General features: G+C 45.0%; 1 protein-coding gene across 1 annotated transcript in view; it reads right to left on the reverse strand.

Annotated features, from left to right (window-relative positions):
* The window catches only part of NAGK (N-acetylglucosamine kinase), a 261,040-nt gene that overhangs the window by 173,028 nt on the left and 64,972 nt on the right, over positions 1–23,040 (reverse strand). The window contains exons 3-4 of the mRNA XM_078674531.1: positions 9,748–9,846; positions 2,111–2,252 (exon numbers count right to left, since the gene is read on the reverse strand). Of these exons, the coding sequence (XP_078530657.1) occupies positions 2,111–2,252; positions 9,748–9,846 (241 nt within the window). The remainder of the gene's footprint in view (positions 1–2,110; positions 2,253–9,747; positions 9,847–23,040) is intronic.

The following is a 23,040-nucleotide window of genomic DNA, read 5'->3' on the forward strand; positions in this document are numbered from 1 at the left end:
TGTCTTGCTCTTCTCCCTGGAGAGGTCCCTCTCCAAGTGATTGCTACTTTTTTGTGTACTCCAATAAAACCAAAGTACGTATTACCAAGCAACAGCTGCACTGGTACGTTTTGTCTAGGTGCTAGGGCCAGATCAGAACAGAATAACAAGGGACATTGTTGATCAACCTTCCTCAAAATGTTCAGGTTAAATCCCAGAAACCTGCAAAATGTGAACACAGCAATAGGTTCTCATGTGAAAATGGCAAGAAGGCATTTGCAAAATAAACTCATATGGGAACGTGTGCAAAGCAGCGAACAATCTGCAGCTTGCTCATGCTAACTTAGAGAAGATGACAATGTTCCACGGGCCATGTGACAGCTGTGGACCTTGCACTGCAATAGAGCTGAATAAACTCTAGATTAGCTTGATGCCAGGGACAAAACAGAAGTCAAGCTGCCAATCTTCCTAGCAGTTGCACACTTGGGGCAGGAATACACGTTCAACATTTTTTAAATGGGAAATTTAAATTCCAACAGGATGCTTTATCCAAACTGTCAGAATGATTTATCCAAACTCCATTGCTATTTTACTTCGCTCCATAATCACGGTCTAGGCATAGCCTTCTTCAAGATCCAGCTACAGCACTGTTCCCGTTCCCACTCAAAGCCGGTTTACAGATTCAACCACGGTCTGTAGTATAGATTAGGCTCCTGTTCTGCATTCCCCTAACCACATTCCCATTTGGCCTCAACACCTGTACGGCTGTAAGGAGGTTCCAGAAAGCAGGCAGACAACTTGTGTGCGTCTGTTAACTCTGAAAACTATGCTGAGGTGAACTTAGCACATGAGGAACAGATAGTAGGAAACTAGACAAAGAATGTTGATGTTAGAAGATTGGATAGTATGTACAAAAGATTCTAAAGGATGCAACACAAACATCAAGTCAGAAGTTGTCTTTTTAAAACTCTATGCTTCCATCACAAAGCTTTGTACAGACTGTCTTCCATGACCTACCAGACCCCTCTCATTACCCACACGAATGATCTTTGTTCTTCTCGATTGGCCTTCATTCCTTAGTTCAAGATAATGTGCATGGGAGGATGCCTCTTTCTCGTGGTTACAGACAAGGCAAGGAACGTCTTCCCTTAAAACTTTGCACTGGAAACGTATTACATTTTAGAAACTTCTCAAAACACATCAGTTTCTTTCCTAACTAGTTTCACCTGCATCCTTAATCTTGCTTCATTGGCAGTTTCTTCTCTTGTTGCTATCATCAGTACACCAAGTTCTTGGGTAATTGCACGCTTCATAAAATGCTCATTCACTTAAGTCATTATTTAATTAACATCTACCCACAAGCCATTTCAGTACAAGCACAAGAGAATGAGTGCATTTACAATCCATGATGATTAAACCAACACAACAGATTCCAGAGACCACAATGTCCTTCTCATAGATCTATATATGGCCTGTATAATTCCTGCCATCCCAGATCAGCTTAAAGAGGCTGCTGTGTTAATGCGGAGCAATCTAAAAGAGCACTTCATGAAACAAGAGTTAAGAAACCACTTCAACTGTGTGTTGTTCAAACAAGAAGTAATAAGAATATGTATCAGACTGTAAAAATTTAGCAAAGGGATAAAAGATTTGAACGTCTTTAATGATTACTCTAATGGAGACCCAATAATCAGAAAACTTATCATGCTACAAAACTAGTTTACATATCGTAGAACGTGCATAGTCCCAAACCTTGCCTAAGACTTGTGATTTACATTTTTCTCAATGGAGGAGCACGTTTCATGCAATTATTTAAAAGCGCCCTTCCTCTGTTAAAAAAAACTAAAAGACAAAGACGTAATCACGCTCGTGGAACTGTCCAGATGCATATGTATTAGACACCCTTGGAACAGGTGATTATTTACGCGATTCATATTGCTTGCTAGTCTATCAAAAAATATAGTCTACCCTACTGGTGGAGCACAGTTAAGATGTAATTGTGATATTTAATGTTCTACATAATATTATCCAATGCACACATTTAACTGTAATAAAACATGAAAAGCTGAGGATTTGAAATTAATACTATGTCGCCAATACAAAGTCCCTACATCCAATAGTTAGCTCTTACCGTGGCCGGTGGCTGTGGCAATTGCACCAATGGCATCTGTAGTGATGTAGTAATTCTCACTGAGTTTAGGAAAACGTTGCCGTAGCTCGTCCACAAGTTTGAGGATGGCTTCTTTCTGTTCTCCTCCACTCAGAGACATCCCCTGCATCACAATGAACTTAAAGTCAAATCTGTAACGCTTTTGGCCACCACTTCTATATTTGAGACAATTCAGTCTAGACTGGATGTGCTAAAGAAAGTCGTCATACGTTGCATGAGTAAGCTATCCCCATAGATACTATACCACCGTGCTTCAACACTGCCTTCACTCAGTATCCTACTTGTAACATGAGCCCTATCAACAATTATATACAGTGCCCCTATCTTTTGTAGCTTAGTTTGTGCTATATAAATGACTTTTTATACATTCATACCTGAATGTGTAAAAACATTCCACAGAAGAACAGCAGAGTGAATGTCTGGCACATCTAACTGTGGTTATGGGGATCAAGGGATTCAGACTCTAATGCAGACAGGTGCAGCCAACCATCCACACAAAGAAACCGATGAATAAAGGCGTTTTTTTTGTTTTTTAATTAAGCCATAAAATGTTGTGGTGGTATCGCCTGACAAATTATTTGTAAGTAACAGTACAAATGAGTGAATGATTCACGTAATAACTAAAGAGGTCTGTGCTAACTGGTGTTCTTTAATTCATATTACATCTGCAATAAAACACTGCTTTTCATTCCATTATGGGATATTTCTATGTCACCACTCATTTATTGCTATTCATAATTTACTTTATTGCACTATTTACCTTAGGTATTGGCAACTTCGCATATGCCCTTTTTTAGGATGGTGTTTTGTGTCCACAAAGAGAGGACTGCTCCTGGTGCAGTGCTGCAACAAATGCCATATGGAACAAGGCTCCCTTACAAGCCACTCCACTGTCACTCAAGTCACGTTTGTGGCTCCGGAGTACCAAAGCTTACCTATTGTTTGTCTATGTTCTCCCAACAGTTCTCTAAACCTGTCCCCATATTGAGTGCAAACTGGTAAACCCCATCTCTAGTGGGCAGCAGTTCTGCTCACAGCTGGAATATGTTGCATCAGTTTGCGTTTTGCAGGTGTGTGAGAGAGAGCAGGTCTTTGATATTCAACGACTGCATGGCGGCTGCTCGCCGGAGGAAAACAAACACTACCTGAGGGATTGCTGTAACCTTCAAGTCACCGGCCCAGCTCACCTGGCACCCCTCAATGTAGGTCACTCATAAGCTCTACTACTGCAAACCATTTTTAAGCCATTCTCCCGGATTTAGATTGATTGATTTATGGTATTTATTGTGCACACACTACCTGTTGGCTTCTAGGAACGGGCCACCTAAGTTAGCAAAAACAAGTGTGCTGGGGGCCTTTCTGAAGACGGTCAAGGAGGCCATGTGCCTTAGTCTGTAAGGCAGGGAGATCCAAAGAGTGGAAACTGAGACAAGAAGACTTGCCTCCTATGCTTTAATGCTTGACTTGGCATATTGACATCAATAGCTGATTGTGACCTCTTAAGAGCCCAGCGGATTCTATAGTGAGATCCTTATCTCTAGTTAACAGTGAGCTAGTTTCTTGACACATTAGAACATTGAAGAGCTAAGTTTAAAAGAAATTATGCCCTGGAACGATAAGCAAAGTAATTATTTTCAGGGAGCTGAGACACGCGCCGCTTTTGCCCTAAGTCCGATATAATGTAAACATATGCATGCTGAACCTGCTGAAAAAATTGAATTGGACAAGAAAGCTGAAACAGGAAGCTATTCCAACAGGCCAGTCGGGCATTTGCTTCTGTCCCTACAACCAGTACCTTCTGTGGACTGAAAAAGGAACATAGCGCTTAACTCCATAAGATGGTGAAAGTAATTCCCAATGACAGATCCAGTCTGGCAACTCGCTTCGGTTTCAAAGTAAACATGTAAATTTTTGTTTTATCACAGAGTCTGGCAAAATGTGACTAAGAATCTCAGGAACAGGGAGGGACAACAGATTGGAGCATCCAATAGGATCAAAGAGAACAAGCTTGGTATTGGAGTTCTAAAGCTGCAGGAAGCTGTCACACATCCATATTGTTACTTCTCTTTTGAAAGCTTTTGTGGATAGGTTGTAGGAGCGTAGTCTTGTGACTGATACACACTTGTGTGTCATCAGAAAGATTGGATGCACACATGCAAGTCCTTCAAGCTTTTAAACAAGGTGGACAAAATGGAACTTGTGGAGTGCAGATGACAGTGGGGATCAAAGTTAGGCTTCTTTATCAGCACTGATGTCAGCTTAATTATAGGGGCGGCCACTTAAACATTACTTCTACATCGCTGGGTAGGTTACTGTTCAGTTTAGAGGAGGATGCTCTGAAGTTGTGTTAGTAACTGGTCTTGACTGGAATGAGAAAGAAGCTTAGCAAATCTGAAATCCTTTCCAACAGCTAGACCCATCTAAAATCTGTCCGGGTAGATATTACCAAGTGCACTGGTGTGCAGGGCGCTGGTGCATAAAGCCTTTCATTGAAGTCTTCGCAGTGAGCCCGTCTAGGGCAATCTATAGTCTACTACAAAAAAAAATAGGGTTCCACATGATTTTGAAATAGGTCACGTTTGAAAGCAATCCAGACATTTTGCTTTCCCAGAATTTATTTTGACATACAACTTGTTTATTAACTATGCAGTCCTTCAAACAACACTAAAAAGCACCCGCTTTTTGGAAGACTGTTTTATTTGTGTCAATACTGCCCAGGTTTCAAGGAAAACAGGGTAACCTTGTCTGTACTATGGATTCTACTGACAGGTAACCAAAAAGCTTATAAGCGTTTCAAGCACCTGGTTGACAATGTGGAGCTAAACGTAAGTGGTAAGACAGCTTGGACTGCCTGCTATGAACTTGGAGGCTGGCATCTGGTGAAGGCTATGAGAGCACAGGCTGCTATCAGAGCAGACACCATGGAAAAGAAGTCACAAAATCCTCAGAGAAAGCTTGCTCCCAGAGATTTACAGGCCTCTGACTTTATGGCCAGTAAGGCATCAGATCTTCCTTTGCCACTTCAAGTAGCCTACCTGTCAGGAGGAGAAGTCAGAGCCGTCTGCAGGAATCAAGGCACAAGACCTCTGCAGCCTGCCAGGTTTAACAGTTACTTGACACGGATAGGCTTAACAGAGATATATTTGACAAAACTGTCAGAAATCAGAGGCTCCTAACCTGCATACCATAACCTGAATGCCATAGCGCTAGTCCAGCCCAGGGACAAGAGGCTGGGTGCCTGGAGCATGGTGCTGAAAGCAATCCACCCAAGACCACTAGGAGGTCTGACAGCAGAAGCGTCCCAAGGATGCCACTCTTGGAGTTCAGAAATCTCTTGAGTGACAGAGGTCAGATAATTCCCAATCCATCCTCACTGAAAACTTCCAGTTATCCGGCACAGGTTTAGGAAGCCTGGATGAAGGAACTTCCTCATGGGCCTTCGGTGGTGAAGGAGAAGAATCTATGGGGTTTGTTCTTTCAGAGGAGCAAACACTACCTAGGACAGTCTGAATATATGCCTCGGCACCGCCGGATTAATGGTGGACTATAGCCTGGGGACTACAGGGTACAAGACAACAAATGGGCATAATCTCTGGGCAACTCTTTTCTAACTTCCTAGCTTGCGCTCCACATTAAAGGGTGCATTATCTTCACCTGGAGTGGCTCTAGCGGATATTGGATAGTAGTGGCTCCCACAAGAATGTATACTCTAAAAGGGTATGTTTTGGGTTTGCACTGGTTGCAGGAACCACTGGAAGCGTTTTCACCTCATTTCAATGACAATAGAACACTGCATGTTCACTCTGAGGTGTGCGCTATATTAAAGTTTATAATCACTCATTCGTCTAGCAGAAGACATTGGCAAGAGCAGCTTAAAACTCTCAGCCAAGTAATCTGGATCTGAAAAGTTAATACCCTTCAAGAGGCTGACGGCCATAAAAGACAATCATCTCAAATTGCTTTGTTAGCCTATTGTTTGCATCCCATGACAAAAAATTCTCTAATCTGGTTTTGCTTCTGTTCCCATCTGGAGGACACTTTGTCTGTCTTTTTGGTCTTGACAGGTCCTACTTGAGAAGGACCAAGACTGCTTTGCACATGGCTGGTCTCAGTCTAGAGTTGCATAGTGGGTGAAAAACACAATGGACTGGAATGTGAACCAAGTAACTCCAGTTGGCGAGATTAATACAATCACTCCACCCATAATATTTTTTTGCCAATAGATATCCCTATGAACAGACTATGGCACCATCCCTGGCGCACTTCAGAAAGCAACTTAAGACCTGTTTTTTTATTGAGATGTCGCACTCACAGTGCCCAGATACCCCTAGGGGTGGCAGTGCTGCGATTTACAGATGATTGACGTTTCATTTTATTTTTTCGTAGTTTTATATAGCGCAAACTTGACCTGAAGGTATCAGGTGTCAGAGTGCTTTTACATGAGCACCAGTTGCGTTACACAAGGACACATTCACTGGGAGATTAAGTGATTTTCCCAGAATCATAGGATGTTGAGCATCATTGCAGAGACTTGAACCCGGTTCCCCAGATTTGAGATTGACCGCCCTAGCTGTTAGGCCACATCCTCTCCCCTATTGACTTGATTGATGACAAGTCTTTTTCTCTCTTTTTTTCTTTACAACAGGACAAGCCTAATGGCAGCTCTCAGCTGAGCTATACACATGAGGTACAGTCTTTTAGCATGTACTGTATTAGGGCAACTGCCTACTGGCACCCCCTGTATAAATCCATCTGCCTGTTACGACTGGGCCCCTCAATATCCTAAATCTAAATATGTGAGCAGTACTTGAATACATGAGCACCTGGATACCCCATTTAGAAATATAGCCCCTGAGGTTTTAGGATGCCCCAATGTGTTTTAGTGGTACTCCGAGCATCTTTCTTGCATGTCCCTATATGCATCTTTTCCCCCTTTGACCTGAGATCATTTTATAGCCCAGTGTACACATCTGGTTTGGATTCATGTAAAATGAATGGCGCAGGAAAGCTTTGTGTTGAACTTCCCAGGACAAAAGCACTTCAGGCCAACTCTTTTTGCTGGTAAGAGGGTTTTTAACTTACCAAATGCCCAGATCAGAAACATGTTCTTAGTTTGACCCAAGACACTCGAAGCACAGAGAACTAAGTAATCTCTGATCAACAGAGAAAGTTACAAGCACACTGCTGAAGCCAGTCACTCACTGCCTTTCTCATCCTGATAACACTGCAGAGACTTGAGAGCTGCTAACCAATGCGCGACTAGTCCTCCCAAGTTCCGACAACCAGAGTGACCTCTTCTCTTGACCACAGCACTAAAACAGGCAACCACAGTCAAGCAGACTGGCTCATTCCTGGTTTCCATTACTTCCATAATAAGTCAGCTTCAACCTGCATCTACAGGTGGCCCTTGGCTCATCATGGCAAGCTTATATTTCTTCCCTCAGCTTTGTTCGATCACTCACTGCTGAGGAACAAAGACATATTCATATTCTAGATATGGATACCAAAGGCCTGCACATGTCCCTGGCATATCTCACTTGAAGCAGCTCTCAAAGGATCTTCTGGTGGTGGATGGTGTGCCTGGAGGCTCATGAAAGTGCATGATTGCATGTTGTTTAATTTTCCAGGAGCAATGCCATGACGCTCCTACAGATTTGGTTGCTCATTTGTCTAAGGAAAGGTGGGTTAATGGCTTAATTGAGTGTATTTTATTTATCTTAATTGTCATTGTGTATGCAGTAGTGGTCAATTCAAGATGTCTCCTCTGTAACTCTTAATAAAACAAAGAAAAAACAGCATGGTATTTGGGAAGGGCAATTTGGAAAATCACTGTTATTTGGAAGGGGTTATTCTGAGGCTGGAACGAATCACCTAGTTTCAGATTCTAAATCGGGATACCAACACAAAAAAATGTGAATTTCATCATAGAAATCTATTAGATGTCAGAGCCCTGTCAAAAGGGCTGCAACAATGGAGGAGGGGTGATCTAGTGGCTGTGTTGCTGCATTTAAGGTAAAACAATTATGTTTTCTAAACTCAACTTCCTCACTACCCCACAGTGGCCCTGGTCAAATGTTATGATATGTTATGCAGATCTCTAGAGCGCACTATCACCCAGGAGTGTATCCTGGAGCTGAGCAGGTTTGAGTCTAGGCACAACTAGGGCCTAGTGGGACTACTCGAAAAGCCAGGTCTTCAGCTTTTTACAGAATTCATGAAGTGAGGGCCATGCTCTTATGTGTAAAGGCAGGTTAGGTCATTCCATGCTTTGGTAGAGCTGCAGGAGAAGGCTCCCCACCAGATCTGGTTTTCCACATGCGCGGAATTTGTGCAAGTAGTAGTTCTGAGAAGGGGAGGTGTCTGGGAGGTTTGTGAAAGCAGATGCAATTGTTGAGGTATGCTAGTCCAGTGTTATGAAGTGCCTTGAAAGTGTGGGTGAGGAGTTTGAATTGTGCTTGTATGTGAATGGGGAGCCAGTGGAGCTCCTTCAGGTGAGGCGTGACGCGAGTGCGGCGTGGGAGAGAGAGCGAGAGAGATTCTGGCCGCTGAGTTCTGAATGTTCTCCAACCTTCTGAGAAGTTTTTGTTGATCTCGGCATAGAGGGTGTTCTCATATTCCAGCTTGCTTGTGACAAGGAGGTACATGATGGTTTTACAGATGCGGATTGGGAGCCATTTGGTAATCTTCCTCAACATCTACAGGGTATAGAAGCACGAGGCGGTGACGGCATTGACTTGGGCTATTATGTCGAGTTTGCTGTTGATCCTGAGGTTCTTGAAGTGGGTGGTGGGGGTGGGTGTCAGTCCAAGCTCTGGTGGCCATCAGGTAGAGGATGTGCTCTTCCTGAGGATCACAATTTCGGTCTTGTTGCTGTTCAGCTTTAGACAGTTGGTCTTCATCCAGTGGGTGATTTTATTCGGGCAGGCATTGAACTTGATCATGGTACTGGGTGTTTTGTCTGTGAGGAAGAGAATGAATTGTATGTCATCGGCGCAGGAGAGGACGTTGATATCGTGAGGGCGAATGATTCTGGTTAGAGGGATTATGTACGCCTTAAAGAGGGTCAGGTTCAGGGAGGATTGCAAAACTCCAGTAAACAGTGGGTGGTTGTTGAGGTATTCGTTGAGGTGATTTTCATGCTCTTCGCAAGTATCCTAACATCTCAAAAAGTGTAAATGTGTTGAAACAACATGAATATTAGACAAAAAAATGACTTTACACAACTAGCTCAATTCAAGAAACGTACTCAAGTGGATTAAGTTCACAGTCTCTTCTTAGTGAATTCCCTTTACTCCCTCACTTCCTAGTCTCTCTAATACTAGTTTTCCACAGGGAGGGTGATACATATTCACATTTTTAACCCTTTTTCAAAAGTCTCAGACATTTGTAAGTCTTTGGAAGTACATATCACTCATCTTTTGATTATGAATGTTTTGTCTTTTTTAATTCCAATTAAAATCCGTATGAGATTTGTCTGTGCTTATTCTTCACAAGAGGGAATGTCTGTACCCTTGCACACTTTACCACTCTGTGAAAGTCAGAGTCTATCTAATAAGAACTTGAAAAGGAAAGCGAGAAGCACTGAACAATTTTCTCACCAGTGATTTAAGGGGAATGTGAGGGTCCAGGCCAGCCTGCTCTTTTGCCTCCGTGACCATTTCATTGATAGTTGACAAGCACTTATCGGTCCCAACCAGCTAGAGGAAGGAGACAAAGTCAAAGCAAGAGAGAAAAAAAACATATTAATCTCACAATACCAATTTAAAACATCTTCTCCCACACTTCCCCCAAAACATGAAAACAGACAGCTTGCTTGATCTCCACAGGCAGATGCGCTTTTCAAAGATATCAAAGCTTATCAGCAGTGAAATATTTCATAATGGTCTCACCAGAAAGCGTTTTACGGTTGTTTCCATAAGATAAAATTCCTTAAAACTAAGAATCTACATACTGCATTTAAGTAAATAAAAATTGAGCAAGACCTCAAATCATCTTTCTTCTAGGACCAATAATTGCATGTTTCGCAACAGGATTTTCTAAAAATTTATGCATCTAACATATCATTCATATGCATATATTCGTCTCACAGTAACAACCCTATGGTTAGAGGTCTTGTTTGTACTTACAGTTCTTAGATGAATCTGTCACCAAGACACCAGTTTTACAATTCTGAACTTACATTTAAAATCAGTCCGTACAGCTAGTTGTAGTCTTTGTTCAATGGAACTGAACGAATTCAACTAATACAGATGATAAAGATTTGTAAAAGAACTGTCCAGGACTGGAAAAGTCCTTGTAACGCTGAATAATCTGATGGTCCAATATGTCCCTAAGCCACCAATGGAACTGGCTAAACCCTCTTTCTGCAATTCATCACAGTGATTAGAAGTTACAATTAAACTCCTCAGGTGTGAGTGCACATTTACACTAAAGGCCAAATACCACCACTACTCAATTTCTATGAGTGTTGGGCAAGGTAGAAATGTAGCATGTAAGTGGCCGCTATTATCTTCAAAACTAACAATGCTTGATAGGAGTGCCTTTGACAGCAGTCTATTTGGTTGTTAAGCAGTATCCCCCCTCACCCCGCCTCTGTCCAGACGTTCAGCTTGATAACAGTCTATACCTCATTCTGCGGTATCTCAGCATTCAAGATAAATAGGTAAAATCCCTACTTCACATAATTCTGCTTTCACTTTCAACATATAGCATCAGTCCAGTCATCCTGTTTACTCTTCCCTCTTTCTGCTGTATCACCTTTCGATAGAGGAACAAGATTTCACTGCCTCAAGAGTCTTAACAAAACCACAAAATTATACAAAAGTTTAATTAGCGTCATGTCAGAGAGTAATATACCTTTACGTTTATATTCTGCTGTGTGGAAGGTATAAGTCTAATAAAGACATTCTGAGAATTACATCATTCCACTGTCCCTTTGTTTTTACTGATTTGTGATTGGTACTTATGCATCTTCAGTGAAGTACATGAAACTACAGTCTATCATGTTTTAACAATGAAAATAAAACTAGGGCTTGAAAAGTGTTTCTCCTAAACAGGACAAGCCACTCATGATTTCTATGGGTTAAGCCTAATATAGCAGCATAGTAATAAGGGCCTAGATGACTGAGTAACATATGGATGCCCCAATAGTTTATCTAGGTTGACCACGTGCAGGGAAGAGAAATAAGGTGTACTCTGAGAAGACGAGCATATGACTTCCTTAGGATGTTTCCGGCAGGCAAGCTAGTAGTGTCCAGGAAAGTCTTTTCAAGATGGCGATGATAAAAATAGTTTTGTAAGGTAAAAAGATAACTCAATTCCAAGGTTGGAATAACTGTGGGCCTTTGATATGCACAGGTGTTATAGTTGGACAAGGAAGAACTGGTAGCCTCTGACCAGCCACAAAGATCACAAGTTGATGACTCTTTCTCAACAGTCTGTCTAAAAAAAATATTCCATTGACAATTATTGAGTAGAAGGAGTGTATGGTACATGCATTAGGCAATTATGCTGTCACAGACGTTGGGTCATCAAGGCTCATATGGGAGACAGAAAAAGACAAATTGATTCCCAAATATTGGAATGGATAAGAATATATTATATCTGGCAAAGGTTACAGAGATAAGGAAATCGTTACCCTGTAATCATCTGTTTGTGGCATGCAATGCTGTAGATTTACATGCTGTGCATACTCCCGATATCTAGTGTTGGGCTTGGGCATGTTAAGTTGATTTTCGTTGAAATAGTATTTGGAGTCTGAAGGTTTAGTGACACCACTCATGCTTGGTAAGGGGCATCAGTTTCATTTAAAGATTGTTTTTTCTGCCCAAAGGGTGAGGACATAAATGAAGCATAAGGATACATGAAATAAGACTATGGCACAGAACAGGAAATGTAAAAAGTAGTACGGTGACTGCAACATCACATGGCTCCCAAGGAGGAGGGTGGGGGCAGGTGAATCTACAGCACTGCATGCCAAGAAGAGATGCTTACAGGGTAAACTTTTCTGTTTGTGGTATACGAGGTTGTGGATATACATGCTGTGCATAGACTGTAAAGCAGTCCTCCCATATGCAGTGGCTAGCCCTAGGATGGTGTAGAAGACTGATAAAGTGTACATGAGACAGCAGGGCCAACCCTAGCCTGTTATCAGGCTAAAACCTCCACAAAGTAATGTTCAGTGAAAGTGTGGGGGTGTACCAGGTAGCTGCTTTGCAGATGTCAGCTAGAGGGATGTTGCCTAGAAAAGCTATTGAAGCCCTTTTTTAGGTATCGGCCTGCGTAAGCAGCGCTTGCGCAGTCTCGCTGGCGAGAAATGTTGTCTTTCAGTATGGGGGCTTGAACCCGCCCCTCTTCTCCATTGGCTGGCTTCCTAAACGGAGGCCAGCCATTGGAGGAGAGGGGCATCACTCCGTTCAAGCTCGGATTCGGGGGGGTGTTTTTTAGGTTCCTTCTCTCCTCTTCCCATTGGCTGGAATTTTACATTCCAGCCAATGGGAAGAGGAGAGAAGGAAAAACATGTCCCCCAGTCGCAAAATGGTGACGCGTTTCTCCGAGGCATTTCTGCCTCGCCTCGGAGAAATATGGTGGCGCTTGTTAAGCCTTCCTTGGCTTATTTAATTATTTAGCCGCGCATTGGCTCTACTGCCTATTTCACTCTACTGCCTATTTCACTCCCCTGCCCACCTCCATGATTTGTTAATCCTTCCGTGGCTTCTTTACAAAACATCGGGGCTGGCTGTAATCATGCAGCTAATCCACACAGGAGCCTAGGGGGGAAAAATAGGGACAGGGTAGCCCCCCAATCAACACGTTTCAATAACAACAACCCTGTACCCAGGACGTTTTCTTATCACACAGTTACTTCTATTTACTGCTTTTAAATTTCACTGGGAAAGCACAAAGTCAACATCCAGTGCCACAACCCCTACACACAGAAATGGGTGTGTTATCAGTGTTACGTCCAACTTTCAACTAAAAGTAAGGAATCTCCAGATGGAATTCAAGGTGACAGTCACACAGAGCAATAAAAATAATAATGATGTCTGGAGCTGTGGTAAGAGACCCAGGAAAGGGACGGGGCTAAATTCGCCGGCTTGGGCAGCTGTTAATACAGGCTGCAGGTTCAACCGGACCGTCGGACCTCACTGCTTCTCGCTGCTTCGACAAGCACCCGAAGGCGGGACCGCACCGGCCTAAAGAAGATTGGGGGTGGATGCGAGCCTGGACTGAGACTGACCGGAAGTGTTATCTGAGAGACGTAAAAGGAGGTTCTTGTTATTAGACTTATTTCTTGATGCCCATCAATACAAATTTCAGGCTCCCAGCAGTGAAGGGAAACATGCACTGTCTCTTGCGTGACTCTTTTCCGGCTCCTTTGTCCTTTCATGTCACGCCCCCTCATCCCAGGTTAATTCTTGCTGCACTCCCTCCCCCTCCAGCCGGTCTCGGAAAGCCCTCGGGCAGAGAGAGGATGGATGGAGAGCGAGAGGAGGAGGGGCAGTGGGAGGAGGGACGAGACGCACCGGGCTCTGCTGGCGAGGAAGAGAGCCCGGCACAGTCCGAAAAACTCTTCCCAGGCCCGGACCTAGCCCACCCGGGGGGAGAGCCCAGTGTGGGGGGCTCTGTGTGTGTGGGGGGGGCTGTGTGTGTGTGTGGGGGGCTGTGTGTGTGTGGGGGGGGCTGTGTGTGTGTGTGTGCGTGTGTGTGTGTGTGGGGGGGGGGCTCTGATTGTGTGGGGGGGCTCTGTGTGTGTGTGTGGGTGCAAATGCAATAGGTCTCGCATTTGCGAGAGATTAAGTTATTACTCTCTACTACTCTCTAATGCTTACCTATTGCCATTGTAAATGACAATACCATATATTTATCGGTTTAAAGAAAAAAACAATAAATGAAAAAAATGAAATTTGCAATGCCAATAGCTCTAACTTTAACAAAGACGAGACCATTGCATTGTAAATGCTTGTTTTACAGGGGAAGTGTGGCCTGGGAGAGACAGGAAATGGCCTTTAAGGTTGGTATACATTTGACTAAACACCATGCAATACAGGATTTAGAGAGAGCACAGCCTTGGAGTAGTATTGAGAAAGAAACAAAAAGTGGTTGTCGCTTTTGGAAAGTTTTAGTCATATCAATGTAATACATGAGTGCTCTTTTGACCTCCAGAGTATGAAGAGCTTGTTCCACTATGAACTCTGGCTGTGGGAAAAACACTGGCAGTTCTATAGTTTGATTCAAATGGAAGGTAGAGACTACCTTAGGAAGGAACTTAGTATTTGCCCTGAGGGCTACCCTGTCCCAGTGGACTTGAAAGAAGTGGAAGAAGGGTTCTTCCAGGGGTTGAGCTTATAGCTAAGTGACATGTCTTAGGGAAGTGATAGGTACTAGAAAAACAAACTTCTGAGGCAGAAACTGTAAGAGGCATAGTGTAAACACTCAAAGGGTGGTCTCATAAGTCGCGTTAGGACAATGTTGAGGTTCACACACAGACCAGATGCACCCTAGGTGGGATAACCTGTTTGGGTCCCACCATAAAAGCCTTGATGACAAGGAGCCTGAAAAGGGAGTTTTGCGGTTTGTTTTTAAGTTAAGCAGCAATAGCTGGAGGTGTATTTGAGGCCTGAATTCTGAAGGTGGAGCAGACTGCAGCTATGTCCTGACTGCCATTCAAAGAGGGGCAATCTGTCTAGGAAGACAGCAGTGCACAAAACTCTTCCATTTGGCTGTGTAGCAGCCTCAGTTTGTGGGTCAACACGCCTCCTTAAGGACAGACATTCTTAAGGTAGATTGAGATACCCAAACGCTAGGAATGCAGGGACCACTTCACAAGGTTGAACTGTTTGGGGTGTCTGAGCATGCCCTCATTCTAGGAGAGAAGATCCAGGCTGATTGAGCAGCTTCTCGTGAGGCACTAGGGACAGCAGGCGGAGAGTGGTGAATCAGGGCTGCCTGCCCCAAGTTGGGGCTACTAGGATGAGAGTGAGGGACGTTTGCTGAAGCCTGTGAACCATGAATGTAAAAGTGAGAGAAGCGGGAAAACATACGCAAATATCCCTGACCAGTTCATCCATAATGCACTGCCCATCAACTCATGGGCTAGTTGAGGAATCCTGCTGAGCAGCTCTTCAAAGGTGTTGCCCAATCCTGGAATTTACTCTGAGTAGACGGACCCTGTGAGATATCGCCCATCAACAAATGCTCTGAGCTAGAGCAGACAACTGCAGGGAATGTGTGCCGCCCAGGTAAATCGTGGTGGTCACATTGCCCGTCCAGACTAAAATCACCTTGTGTTGAATCCAAGGGAAGAACACTTAAAGTGCTAGTTGAATTGCAAATAATTCCAGGTGGCTGATGTGAAAGCTCCGTTGGTCGGGCGTCAAAAGGGTCAACTCTTGAAGATGCGCTTCCTCAACCAGAGAGCGAGGCGTCCTCTGTAATGGTTATTTGCAGAACTGAGTCCAGAAAGGGCCCCCCCTGCAACAGGTTGTTGGTATTCCACTACTGCAGAGTGCAATGACTAAGGTCCCAGATCAACACTACATCATCCCGTTGACCCTCCACCCATAACCACTGTTCTGCTAGGCACTCCTGCAACTGACGCATGCGTAACCTAGCATATGGGATGATACCGATGCAAGAGGCCCTACTGTCTAGGAGGCGCATGACTTGTCTGACCATTACCTGACAATCTAGTTGAAAAAGAGGAAGCAGCGAGCACTGGGAATGCTTGGACTCTTGTTGGGCTGGGAATGCTTTTCCCTTTAAGCAGTCGTGTATAGTTCCAAAAAAGGGTTGTACTTGCAGGGGTTGGAGGTGGGACTCGACATTGATGGTAAAGCCTAGGTTGCCGAGGAGGCCTGTGGTGGTCTGAGTGTGCGTTAGGCACTGCTGCTACGTTGCACTCTTGATCAGGCAATCGTCCAGGAAAGGGAACCATGGATGCCATTCCTTCTGAGGTGAGCAGCTACCAAGCAGAACACTTTGGGATCTGGGAGCTGTGGTCACTCCAAAGGGCAGCACTTTGAACTGGTAATATGGACCACTTACCACAAACCAAAGGAACAATCGATGTGCAGGGTGGATGGGGATGTGAAAGTAGGAGTCCTTCACGTCGAGAGCAGTCATGAAGTTGCCATGTTGAACGAGAGGGATGACATCTTGGAGTGTTACCTTGCAGAAGTGCTCAGACAGGTTGTACTAGTTTAGGGGCCTGAGGTTGAGGATGAGCCCAAGGGACCAGTCCTTCTTTAGAATGAAGTTATAGGGAGTACACTCCTTTCCCCCCAGTGTTCTCGTGGCACAGGTTCTATCGGCTCTTTACTGAGCAGTGTGCATATCTCCTCTTGACGCTGATGCTCTGGGTCAGTTTCAGTCTGCGGAGGACATTTGATGGTGTTCGGATGAGTTCTAGACAGTTCCCCCCTCTGCTGCGACATCAAAAACCCACTGACGTCATCTCTGCCCATCTGGGAAGACACCCTTGCAACCTTCCCCCTATAGGTATTGAGTGGTTGGGGAGTTGGTAATTGAGCCACTGCTTGGCAGGTGTGGCCCCTTTGGGGGCCACACCTTTCCCCCAACCCCTACCTCGTTTCCCCCCCTGTAGTAATCCCAAAGGGTGTTTGAGGTTGTTGCTGCCTGGGGACAGATGCGGATGCCTCAGAAGTGGTGGTTTTGCCTCTGCTGTGAAAATGTCGTGGCGAAAGAAGTCCGACACAAGGGGATCTGCAAGGCAACCATGGCTTTGGCCGTCTCTGTAACCTCTGATTTTTTCCAGCATCTGGTCACCTTGCCCGCTGAACAGATGCTCACCATCAAAGGGAAAGATGACCAGGTGCTGCTGAACCACTGGTTTAAAGCCATAGGCACGCAGTCAGGCGTGTCTGCAAAGAAAGCTACTGATATGGACGCCAAGAGCAGCAGTGTCTGCTGCATCCAAGGGACACCGATATTGGTTTTGGAGATAACTTTTCCTATGCAACCAGCTCCTGACCTCTCTTCTTGTACTGGTCGGAGAGGTGTTGCAGCAACTCCGCCATCTTGTCCCAGTGGGCACGGTCTTACAGGGAGAGTAATGCCATATGCCAACACACAGCAGATTGGGTTGCTACCCTCTTCCCTGCTGCGTCTATTTTCTTACTCTTCCGATCTGGAGGGGGGCACACCGCTTGCAGTGTGAATTTGCACATTCTCGTGCATTATGAACCACTAGGGAGCCAGGTGGCAGTAGTCCCTTAATGTAAGGAGAGTACGAGCGGAAGCTTTACACTTTTTGTCCATCCTGGTCGTGATGACTCAAGCCTTGACTGGCTCCTCGAAGATGTCAGGGGCTGGTTTGAGCATCCCCTTAAGCACCGGGTGGTATTACCTGGGCTTCTGTGTGGTGGAGAGAGTCTCCAAGAGAAAAGTATCCTCCTCAGCCAGCTTGTGCATCTCAACTTTGTGGTAAGTAGCTGCCCTCTGCAGCACATCATGGTACACAGTAGTTTCGGCCAGAGAAATGTGTAGCTGGATATACGTCCGGATCCGTGTCCCCCAGGTGGTCTACATCATAATCACCCCATGGGTTATTGTGGGGTTTGGGGTTCTAAGGTGCATCATAGGGAGACCTAAGACTATCCCCCCAGACTCTGAGGGACTTTGGTGGAGGGTCCCCTGGTAGTGGTGGGGAGGGTGCCCTTGGAGGAGAACAGGGCAGAGGAGGGGGTTGGGGTGGAGGTAGATGTGGCACAGGAGGTAGTGGGGATGTGCTATTCGGTTCCGACTCAGAGGGTGGATTTATGTGCTCCACAAAAGTCTGTTTCCTCTTTAAAGGGACAGCGTAGTTTGCCTGGAGGACAGGCTTATCCAGAATTGATCAAGTCCTGGACTATATAAACCTTTCTATTATGGGTGCATTCTCCAGTGCAGAGGAGCGGATAGAGGCCTGAAAGTGCCAGGCCCAATACGGGGCATCCACGTATTCGACCATGGAACCGAAGCAGAGATGACCCGACACTTGGAACTGATGTTGGATAACACTGTTTATTCAACCGACGAGGTAGCCCCTTATGCCTCACCATTAACCCCAGAGCACGTAAACGCACAATTAGCGTAAAGTTCTCTGATCCACACCCCATTGAGGTGCCTGAAATGTGCGGCATTTCCCACCCACCCCATAACCTTTATAAGTGGCATAAAGGTGCAGGACTGAAAACACAGGTAAGTGAAGCCCAACTGTCCTTGTAGGGGTACTACTCTTCCACCACTGACCTCTACCTCCACGTTCAAACATAGGACCCCTTTCAGAGAACGGTTGACGTAATCCGTTCTTTCACTGGCAAATTAGAAGATCAGAGCATCGCTTAAGATTGTTTTGTTGGCCCAGGGCATTGCAAAACAGCACTGTCTTTACATCTTGGTATTTTTTGTGACCTTTGTGAAACTGCATTAGTCTAGCAGTAACTTGCTTCAGCCATGCTTTCCTGCTCACTAACGCTGCTCACAGGAAGTGCCAGTTCCCGCAGTTGGCCTGGTTCCATCTCTTGGTTCGTGCGTCGAAAAAATAAAGACTAGATTATTATATCAAAGTGTTTGTAATATTACCATTAATATTCGGAGTTTTTTTCACCTGTTCTCATGGGCTCCGCGTTTTTTAAAAAGAATTAATCACATGACCCCATTCCAATCTTAGGAGCATTATTTTATTTTATTTATTTATTCAAAGTTTTATATAGCGCGAACAAGATCCTTACAGATATCAGAGCGCTTCACAAAGACAGGGTAGGGGCAGTAGGAATGAACAGCGGTAATGGGAGCAACGTAGTAGTCACTAACATGATAGGATAATAATAGCATACATAAAACATATCAATATACAATCAGGTAAAGAAGTAATATAAGACAGCACAAGTCATTGACCCCACTACAGAGGTGTTCAGGTATACCTTGGGTGTCTGGAAGGTTTATACCAATGTTTTAGTATAGAGGAAGCACTGAGTGGGGGCATCGGGAGAGTGAATCAGTGACCCAACGTGTATCATATATTGGTCGGTAGTATGAAAGTAGCGTAGTAGTGTCCCCATCAAGTAGAGGTATAATGCCAAAAGACAAGGTGTGCATTGACACAATGCAATGCAGGGTCTCTGATCCAGCACCTATAAGGTTCAGGAGATCTTGGCCAGTAGGATGGTTTTCACCTCTTTCTTGAAGAGTGCCGTGGAGGAGATACGCCTGGTTTCAGGAGGGCGCGCATTCCAGATCCTGGGTGCCATTCCTGAGAAGGAGCGCTTGTAAGTTTTCTCTTTCCGGAATCTACGAGGTTTCAGGAGTAGATTTTTTGAGCTTCTATTGGATCTCGAACCTGCTGATATAGACAACTTTTGAGCGAGGTAGTTGGGTGCATTGTGGTGCACGGCCGCGTGAGTCATAACTGCAATTTTTAGCTGTATTCTGGCTTCAATAGGCAGCCATTTTAGGGACTTTAAGTCTGGGGATATATGCGAATGTTTTCTTGAGCCAGTAATGAGTCTCGCGGCAGCGTTCAGGGAGGCTCTTAAGGGTGCTGTTGTGGATAGCGGGAGTCCGCTGAGGGCCACAATTCCGTAGTCTATTCGAGGGATGACTAACGCTTGTACAGCAGTTTGGAAGTCTTCAGCAGGGAGGAAGGGTTTAATTTTCCTCAGTGTGTTGATTTGGAAATTAGCTGCTTTTGTGGCTTTGCTGACGTGCTGCTGCATGTTGAGCTTGGCGTCCAGTGTGATGCCTAGGGATTTCGCTGAGTCCACGATGGTGGGTTGGACATCGAGTGCTGTTAGGTTGTTGAGCCATGTTTGGGTGGGGGAAATTTTCGCCGGGGGTGAGATGAGTAGGAACTCAGTTTTCAGAGCATTTAGTTTGAGGTGGTTATCGGCTAGCCAAGATTGAGTGTTGATAAGCGTGGAATTCAGATGTTTGATATCTTCCGGGGATTGAAGCTTTAGGTACAGTTGTGTGTCGTCGGCGTACATATGGAATTGAACATTGGAAGCTTGGAGCAAGGTGGCGAGCGGTTCCATGACGAGGTTGAACAATGTGGGGGAGAGGGAGGATCCTTGTGGAACACCTAGATCTGCAGGCACAGGTGAAGATAGCACATTGTCGATCTTGAACTTCTGAGACCGATTGTGAAGGAAGGACGAAAACCATTTGAGAACAGTTCCCGATAGACCCATTCTAGTGCTTAGCAACTCCAGCAAGTTCTCATGTTTGACCGTGTCAAATGCTGACGAGAGGTCAAGAAGGATGAGGAGGCAGGACTCATTGCGATCAAGAATTTGGAGGGCGTCATCAATTATGGGTGTCATAGCTGATTCCGTGCTATGTTTCGCTCAGAAGCCTGATTGATGAGAGTTGAGGAGGTCAAATTGGTCAATGTGTTTTGTTAGTTGGAGTTGGACACATTTCTCCAGCAGTTTGGCCAGGGTGGGGATATTGGTGATGGGCCGGTAATTGTTTAGGTCAGACGGATCTGCTGTAGGTTTCTTGAGTATAGGTGTGACTTGCCCCACCTTGAGGGAGTCTGGAATGAGGCCTTGTTGCAGGGAGCGGTTGACAATTTTGGTCCAGAGAGGGAGGAGCAAGGGGATGAAGTCTTTTACAGCATTAGCAGGTAGAGGGTCTGTGAGGTGATTAGAGGGCTTCAAGGTGCAGAGCAGTTTGTGTATTGTTTCTATCGAAGTACAGCCAAGATGCCTTGTTTTTAGGTTGAGTGTTAGCCATTCTGGTGTGGTTGGGGAATCGGCTTACATCCATGATGAGGTCATTTCTTATGTTGTCTGTCTTTAGCTTAAAGAAAGCAGAGAAGGCTTCACAGTGTGGGGTGTCGCTTGTTGTGCTGTTTGATTGTAAGGGTTGTGTCTTTGTTTGGGTCTTGATTAGTTCGAACAGTTTTCTTGGCCTGTTTTTTGCTTGGTCCAACTGGCGGCTGAAGAAGTCCATCTTTGTGCGCTTTATTTTCCTGAAGTAGGCATTTCTCTTGTTTTTAAGCCTTTTGAGGTGCAGTGCTGAAGGGTCCGATCTCCAGGTGCGCTCTGCCAATCGCATAGTACGCCTGTCGTCATTGAGTCTATCATCATACCAGGGGTTAGAAGTTTTGGTGGAGACTCTCTTCAGTTGCAGTGGGGCGACTTCATTGACTATTGTATTCATAGATTCAAGGTAATGGTCAGTCAGTGATTGAACATCCGGGGCACCAGAAGGGGGAAGGAGGAGATTGCCGAGGTGGGGAGGCAGGGTAGAAGGGTTAAGATTCTTCATGTCCCTTTTCCATGCTTTGGATTTGATTGGTTGAGCCGCGTTAGGTTTAACTTTTTCATTGATAAAGAAGGTGATAATGTGGTGATCTGACCAGTCGCAGGGTAGAATCGCCTCCAGTTGTGTAGAATTCTCTTTGGCAATGATGAGATCAAGTATCGAGCCTTTGTCGTGTGTTGGGCTGTCGCATAATTGGGTGAGGTCAAGCGCATTAAGGAAAGTTTTGAGACTATTCACCACTGTGTCTTTCTGATCGTTCCAGTGGAGATTGAAGTCACCCAGGTAGACTTGGGTGGTCTGCCGGCCGGCATTGGAAGTGATCATGTCCATGAGTTGTTGGGTGAATATGAGATTGTCACCAGGCGGGTGATAGATGAGATGTAAAGCACAAACTTGTTTGCCCTCGCTGGTGATGTCGAGGCAGAGGAGTTCACAAGAGGAGAGGGAGGGGGAGGTGACTTTAGTAACGGAGGGGTTGCTCCTAAAAACGCATGCAATTCCCCCGCCCGTCTTGTCTGAAGACCTGTCTAGCCTAATGATGTGATAGTTGGGGGGGACTAGTATGTCCATAATCGGGGTAGAGGCTTCAATAAGCCAAGTTTCTGTTAGAATGGCTAGGTCCAGATCCCTCGCTGAGACGAGATCAGCGATGTCGGAGGAGTGTCTCTGGGCCGATCTGCAGTTGAGTAGGATGCATTTGAGTTTGGGAGAGAGAAGGGTAGTCGAGCTTTCTAGAGTGAGGGGAACTTTTCTGAGGTTGTTAGGGACGGAACCTCTGTTGTTGAGAGTTGGGAGCCTCAGAGGGTTTGTAATAATTGTGGGTATGGGGATGTGTGAGTAGGATATGTGTTTTACCGGGCCTGGGCCATAAGAGCGTAGGAGAGAGCATAGGTCGCGGTCCGACAATGTGTTGAGGACACGACGGGGGCGTTGGGAGTTATTGCGAACCGGGATAGTCGTCCAGCGCTGGTGTCGTTGGAGGCGAGGGTGTGTAGAGCGTCGTTTGTAGGGCAGAGGGATGATGGGAGGTAGTCTGGGCTGTGATGAGAGAAGGTCTTTGATTGCGTGGACATCTTTTTTGATTTGTCGAATATCCTCTTTGATTTGTTGGAGAGTGGATAAAGTCAGGTCAGGAGGTGCATTGGATAGGTGGAATCAAACTTTACACATCAGAATGTACTAGGTAACAGCAGTGTAGTCTAGGTGTAGAAAGTGGCTGGGTGCAGCTTACGTGACTAAACGAGTGAATGAGGTAGTAATAATCAGTGCAACATCGTGAAGTAGCTTATAACGAAGAACCAACAAATAAGTGAATGAGGTAGCGAACAATGAAAGGTGAATGATAGGGATGAAGGTGAGATAGGTGTAGCTTACCGCATATACAATATAAAAATAGGGCTAAGCTACTAATGAATTACTGAATCCGAGGGGCAAAATAGTAATACATGTGTGCAAAAACAAATGTCAACCGTAGGTTACATAGAATAAATGGGACACTAGTGAGTGGACAAATATCCAATATGTGAGGTAGCAGTCGGTGTCGTCCGGGAATAAAACAGTGAGTAGATGCAGCTTACAGAAATGTAACGGAAATGTGAGGTAGCAGACAGTTAAATGGA

This window comes from Lissotriton helveticus, chromosome 2_1 (genome assembly GCF_964261635.1).
Source record: "Lissotriton helveticus chromosome 2_1, aLisHel1.1, whole genome shotgun sequence".
Classification (NCBI taxonomy): domain Eukaryota; kingdom Metazoa; phylum Chordata; class Amphibia; order Caudata; family Salamandridae; genus Lissotriton; species Lissotriton helveticus.